Below are 6,000 nucleotides of genomic sequence, written 5' to 3' on the forward strand. Positions count from 1 at the left end.
TCACGTGAACCAGACACTTCCGAGTAAGCGCAGCGAAGCCGATCTGTCTGGCGGGCTCCATCTTAGTTGATGGCAAAGTTGCCTGTGATGCGATTGGTCAGCACCGGTAGCCAATGAGAACCCCCGTACTTGTGAGGTTGTGTATCCACGTGAGTTCCAGCAACTAACATGGTGAGTGAGATATAGAGGAGCCCAGAAAATTATCCAGGGTGCTGCGAGCCGAGAGGGAAGGGGTACGGGGTGCATGGGTACTGCCATCCGGGAGGGAAGGGGTTAGGGGTGCATGGGTACTGCCATCCGGGAGGGAAGGGGTTAGGGGTGCATGGGTACTGCCAGCCGGGAGGGAAGGGGTTAGGGGTGCATGGGTACTGCCATCCGGGAGGGAAGGGGTTAGGGGTGCATGGGTACTGCCAGCCGGGAGGGAAGGGGTTAGGGGTGCATGGGTACTGCCAGCCGGGAGGGAAGGGGTTAGGGGTGCATGGGTACTGCCATCCGGGATGGAAGGGGTTAGGGGTGCATGGGTACTGCCAGCCGGGAGGGAAGGGGTTAGAGGTACATAGGTGCTGCCAGCCGGGAGGGAAGGGGTTAGGGGTGCATGGGTACTGCCATCCGGGATGGAAGGGGTTAGGGATGCATGGGTACTGCCAGCCGGGAGGGAAGGGGTTAGGGGTGCATGGGTACTGCCATCCGGGAGGGAAGGGGTTAGGGGTGCATGGGTACTGCCATCTGGGATGGAAGGGGTTAGAGGTACATAGGTACTGCCAGCCGGGAGGGAAAGTGTTAGAGGTACATAGGTACTGCCAGCCGGGAGGGAAAGGGTTAAAGGTACATAGGTACTGCCAGCCGGGAGGGAAGGGGTTAGAGGTACATAGGTACTGCCAGCCGGGAGGGAAGGGGTTAGAAGGTACATAGGTACTGCCAGCCGGGAGGGAAGGGGTTAGAGGTACATAGGTACTGCCAGCCGGGAGGGAAGGGGTTAGAAGGTACATGGGCACTGGCCGGTGTGGAGCGGGGTAAATGGGTTGGGGGGATTATAAAAAGTTTTGGCTGACTGGTGGTGGGCAGCGTGCTGTGAGCTGGGGTATAATGCAGGGTCTCCCTCCCCGCAGCTGCGCAGGGAAGCCCGGCTCCGCAAGGAGTATCTGTACAGGAAGGCGCAGGAGGCCAAGTTACACGGCATTGAGGACAAGAAGCAGCGGCTGAAGCGAGCGCTCGAAGGTACGAACAACCAAAATATTAACCGGCTCCCGCGTGACTTCCCGCCTGGATTATTGCAACTCCCTACTAACTGCCCTCCCCACCTTTCCTCGCTCTGACCCGTCTTGCTCAACTTTAAAAAACTCCCTTTTTTTGAGAAGCGAGCAGCCTTTCTACCTATCACTCTCAGCCAGCATCCTAATTAAGCCATCTGAACGACGACAACCTCTACAGATCATGCGGACTCGTCCAGGCCGTGCTTTCCTACTGTTTCACTTCCCCTCACTAGATTGTAAGCTCCTGGGAGCCGGGCCCTCTTCTCCTTTCGTACCAGTTATTGTGTTTTTCTGACTGATTGTAACAGAGCTACGGATTCTGCAGGCGCCATATAAAGAAATGTACCGTGCATGTGGCGGCGGCTGAGAGCGAGACGCGGGCTCTTGATTCTCTGTTCATGTCTCCTTTTCTTCCAGAGAACCGACTCATCCCCACCGAGGTCCGCAGGGACGCTCTCGCCTTACAGCAGCAGGTAGAGTACGACGATGAAGGTGGCGAAGGTGAGATAAAGCAGTTCTGTCGCTGTTTGTAATAAAGCTTGATGTGTTTTGATGAGTTGACGCTGTGAGTGGATACTTAGCGCCGGCGTCTCTCTGACGCGTTATTTAGATGTTATTACTGATATTTGGTTTCTCTGTTACCCTCGCAGGGGTGGCCTCTCACGTTGACGATGAATACAAGTGGGCTGGAGTAGAAGACCCTAAAATCATGATTACAACATCAAGAGACCCCAGCTCTCGCCTCAAAATGTTTGCCAAGGTGCGTGACTGCCACCCCCGGGGCATGTACCACATGGGGTGGGGAGAATGGATGCTTAGTGACGGGGGTCATTGACGGTATAGCCGGGGGATCGGCCACAGGGCCCTCGTTTGTCAGTGCCCCCCCTTGCTGGGTGGTTTTCTGTGGGAAGCAGTGATGGCCGCCATCCCTTGGCCCGCCTGGCCCCCTTTTTGGATTAATGGTCCCTTTTTCTTCCCTAAATCAGGAGATGAAGCTGGTTTTCCCCAACGCGCAGCGCATGAACAGGGGGAAGCACGAGGTGGGGGCTCTGGTGCAGGCGTGCAAGGCCAACGACGTCACCGACCTCCTCATCGTACACGAGCACCGAGGGATGCCAGGTCAGTGCCGAGCCCCCCGTGTCGCGCATGCGGTCCTCTCGCATGATTGAGTTAATCCCACGTTTCTCCTTCAGACGGCCTGATCGTGTGTCACCTTCCGTTCGGACCCACCGCCTACTTTACACTCTGTAACGTGGTCATGAGACACGACATTCCCAACCTGGGCACGATGTCGGAGGCTTTTCCGCACCTCATCTTCCATAATTTCACCTCCAGGTTGGGGCAGAGGGTAAGAACCGTCCCCCAGCCGCCTCGTTACCCCGTCACGCAGCGTGTGTCTGAGGCGTTGTGTCTTTCCTTCCAGGTGTCCAACATCCTGAAGTATCTCTTCCCGGTTCCCAAAGATGACAGCAGGAGGGTGATAACCTTCGCCAACCAGGATGACTACATCTCGTTCAGGTACCCGTCGGTCACCACGTGCGGCCGAGGCCCTCTGCCACGGGCATTACCGGTATTCATTGGATGTAAATGTTCTCTTCACCAGGCACAACGTGTATAAAAAGACCGATCACCGCAACATCGAGCTGTCCGAGGTGGGCCCCCGGTTCGAGATGAAGTGTGAGTAGATACTCGAGTGCCGTCTCCATGTGCTGTTCTCTTTGCTCTTCCTGCGCTGATCTTAATGTTTTGCAGTGTACATGATTAAACTGGGAACACTGGAGAACGAGAACACAGCGGAGGTGGAGTGGCGATGGCATCCCTACACCAACACGGCTAAGAAGAGGAAGTACCTCAGCGTGGAGTAGAACCCCCTTGTGCGCCTGTTTGCTCAGTGTAAATAAAAGTTGGCCTTTTTATTATTTTTTTGCCCATCTGTTTTGAAGTACTGGAAAAGGAAACCTGCTTTGTGCAATGTGTGTGAACTCGCTAAAACAGCCCCAGACCCGCTGCAGCTCGCACACCCTATCTACAGTGCCCCCCACCTCAGGCTTCCTGCTGTCTTTGAGATGTACCTCGGTTACCTCCGTGCCCCAGACGAGCAATAAAGTTGGAGTGGCTTCTTTGTAGAAGCAGATGTTTCCATGGTAACAGACTTTAATTGTTAAAGTAAAACATGTAAAAATATCAATAAAACCTTTAACCTTTTCTTAAACTTAAAACTTGATGGGTCACAGGAATGCTGCCCCCCCCCTCAGTAATCATCCACTTCCTCCAGCCCCCCATCCACTGAATCTACCCCAACCTCTTCATAATCCTTCTCCAGGGCAGCCAGGTCCTCACGCGCCTCCGAGAACTCCCCCTCCTCCATCCCCTCACCCACGTACCAGTGCACAAAGGCACGTTTGGCGTACATCAGGTCGAACTTGTGGTCAAGTCTGGCCCAGGCTTCTGCGATGGCCGTCGTGTTGCTCAGCATGCAGACCGCGCGCTGCACTTTGGCGAGGTCCCCTCCTGGAACCACGGTGGGCGGCTGGTAGTTGATGCCGACCTGCAGAAAAGTGAATCGGGTTAACCCTTTCCTTGTTAGTCCGATGGTCCTCTCCAGTGTAAACTCCCCATTGTTCTGCAGCATCTCACCGGCCCTGTCCCTGGCAGGGGGCTCAGCTTTAGGGGTTGGGCTGCATTTTATCATGTAGTACATGCTTTGCCCCTTAGCCAGCCTGTATGTGACTGCATGTAGATAGTAAAAGTGGCAGCATGATGGAGGGGGACTTGTGGAAACCCGGCCCCTTCACATCCTCCAATCTACCCGTTTTTAACTCTCCCAGATACTAGCCTTGAATCCTGTTGGGCACCAGTCCACAAACTGGATCGTGCGCTTGGTCTTTATGGTGGCGATGGCAGCATTCACATCCTTGGGCACCACGTCTCCTCTATACAACATGCAGCAGGCCATGTACTTGCCATGGCGAGGGTCACACTTCACCATCTGGTTTGCAGGCTCGAAGCAGGCATTGGTGATTTCGGCTACAGAGATCTGTTCGTGGTATGCCTTCTCGGCGGAGATTACCGGGGCATACGTGACCAGAGGGAAGTGGATCCGTGGATATGGGACAAGGTTTGTCTGAAATTCAGTGAGGTCCACATTCAGAGCCCCATCGAACCTGAGCGAAGCCGTAATGGAGGACACTATCTGCCCAATAAGGCGATTGAGGTTTGTGTACGTCGGGCGCTCGATGTCTAGGTTTCTGCGGCAGATATCGTAAATGGCCTCATTATCCACCATGAACGCGCAGTCCGAGTGCTCCAGCGTGGTGTGCGTGGTGAGGATGGAGTTATACGGCTCCACTACAGCTGTTGATACTTGTGGCGCTGGGTAAATGGCAAACTCCAGCTTCGATTTTTTACCATAATCTACAGAAAGCCGTTCCATAAGCAGAGAAGCAAATCCAGAGCCAGTGCCACCACCGAAGCTGTGGAAAATGAGGAAGCCCTGCAGGCCCGTGCACTGGTCAGCCTGAAGAAAGACGGGGAAACAATAAGATGCATGTAGGAACCTTGGCCCCCGGGGCCCGGCTGGTTAACAGCCACGTCTTATTTAGCGCCAAACAAAATAACCATCGCAATTACAGACATTACTACGGAAACCACTCACTAGTTTGCGCATGCGGTCCAGAACAAAATCGACGATTTCTTTCCCAATCGTGTAATGGCCACGCGCGTAGTTGTTAGCGGCGTCTTCCTTGCCGGTGATCAGCTGCTCAGGATGGAAGAGCTGTCGGTACGTCCCGGTGCGCACTTCATCTAGTGACAGATACATGTGTGTAAGGCTAGACTGTACAAAGCGTGGCCAGCATGTCGTATGCGGGGTTACTAGGCCGTGGCACACGTTCTTGCGCACTAGTTTTAGGCGGGGTAGGCCATAGCGCTCCTGGTTCATACATAAGCCATTAAGGTACACCATATCATGCATAGGGAATCTGTGGGAGTTTGCGAGTGGCAGGAAGTGGCTGCCTGTTTATCCATTCACTGGCACGCAGGTTTCTTACCCACCACGGTTGGCTCCAGATCCACAAAGACGGCTCTGGGGACATGTTTGCCAGCCCCCGTCTCGCTGAAGAAGGTGTTGAAGGAATCGTCCCCACCGCCTATGGTTTTGTCGCTGGGCATCCGTCCGTCCGGCTGGATCCCGTGCTCCAGGCAGTACAGCTCCCAGCATGCATTGCCAATCTGCACTCCGGCTTGGCCCACGTGGATTGAGATGCACTCTCTCTGAATGGAAAGGGCAAAAATCCATCACCCAGTGCCACAGTGCACCACACCAGGGCAGCCCACAAAAAACATGGAAAGATCCCAGCAGTTAGTCTCCACCTATTACATGTGACCCCCGGAAAGCCCATCTACTGGGACCAAGTGTCTGCCCCACTGGCTGTACACACAGAATATGGGCTACTATTTTAACTCTTTCTACCAGATGCAACAGCCCTGCTCACAGCCAACCCGCGGGGGCTGAGATTTACCATGGCTCGGCCTGGGGGGGGTGAGGTTCACAACTGGAGAACGAAAGGAAGGCCCTTATATTGCGGGAGCTCTCGGTGCGTGGGTTACAGTGGGTGTCGAGGAACACGGATTCCGAGCGCCCACAGCCGTCCCTTCAACGCCGCTGTCGCTCTTCCGCTGAATCCGCTCAGATTTTCTGATCTCTCACGATCCTTTTAAAGACTAGCTGGCTCGCGCCCAGACGCTG

The 6,000-nt window shown here is 54.7% G+C and overlaps 2 protein-coding genes across 4 annotated transcripts; one reads left to right on the plus strand and one right to left on the minus strand.

Moving 5' to 3' along the window:
* Nucleotides 1-1,896: 1,896 nt before the first annotated feature.
* LOC149274016 (U3 small nucleolar ribonucleoprotein IMP4-like) lies at nt 1,897-3,118 on the plus strand. 3 transcript variants are annotated; one of them, XM_089505871.1, is made up of 6 exons: nt 1,897-2,013; nt 2,240-2,372; nt 2,447-2,601; nt 2,677-2,771; nt 2,857-2,930; nt 3,006-3,118. In XM_089505871.1, exons 1-6 carry the CDS (start codon nt 1,963-1,965, stop codon nt 3,116-3,118), a joined length of 621 nt encoding a protein of 206 aa, XP_089361997.1. In that variant the 5' UTR covers nt 1,897-1,962. The 3 variants fall into 3 exon arrangements, with proteins under 3 accessions (XP_089361997.1, XP_089361996.1, XP_089361995.1); XM_089505870.1 differs by having other exon boundaries at nt 1,963-2,013; nt 2,249-2,372; XM_089505869.1 differs by having other exon boundaries at nt 1,963-2,013; nt 2,447-2,771.
* A 386-nt stretch (nt 3,119-3,504) lies between these two features.
* Nucleotides 3,505-5,522, minus strand: LOC149274017 (tubulin alpha chain, testis-specific-like). The gene is made up of 4 exons (XM_089505859.1): nt 5,303-5,522; nt 4,909-5,057; nt 4,090-4,770; nt 3,505-3,801 (listed from the first exon to the last, which is right to left on the minus strand). Exons 1-4 carry the CDS (start codon nt 5,421-5,423, stop codon nt 3,505-3,507), a joined length of 1,248 nt encoding a protein of 415 aa, XP_089361985.1. The 5' UTR covers nt 5,424-5,522.
* Nucleotides 5,523-6,000: the final 478 nt, after the last annotated feature.

The sequence above is a fragment of the Sceloporus occidentalis genome, unplaced genomic scaffold, assembly GCF_023333645.1.
Source record: "Sceloporus occidentalis isolate IW3139 unplaced genomic scaffold, rSceOcc1.0.p SCAF_351, whole genome shotgun sequence".
In the NCBI taxonomy this organism is placed as follows: Eukaryota; Metazoa; Chordata; class Lepidosauria; order Squamata; family Phrynosomatidae; genus Sceloporus; species Sceloporus occidentalis.

Excerpts from the sequence above, each read along its gene's own strand:
- LOC149274016 (XM_089505869.1), top strand. The coding sequence starts at position 1,963 with ATGATTACAACATCAAGAGACCCCAGCTCTCGCCTCAAAATGTTTGCC. Across the intron at positions 2,014-2,239 it reads GCCTCAAAATGTTTGCCAAG|GAGATGAAGCTGGTTTTCCC; the intron begins GTGCGTGACTGC and ends TCCCTAAATCAG. Across the intron at positions 2,772-2,856 it reads GATGACTACATCTCGTTCAG|GCACAACGTGTATAAAAAGA; the intron begins GTACCCGTCGGT and ends TCTCTTCACCAG.
- LOC149274017 (XM_089505859.1), bottom strand. The coding sequence starts at position 5,423 with ATGCCCAGCGACAAAACCATAGGCGGTGGGGACGATTCCTTCAACACC. Across the intron at positions 5,058-5,302 it reads TCTGGAGCCAACCGTGGTGG|ATGAAGTGCGCACCGGGACG; the intron begins GTAAGAAACCTG and ends ATCTGTCACTAG. Across the intron at positions 4,771-4,908 it reads TGGACCGCATGCGCAAACTA|GCTGACCAGTGCACGGGCCT; the intron begins GTGAGTGGTTTC and ends GTCTTTCTTCAG.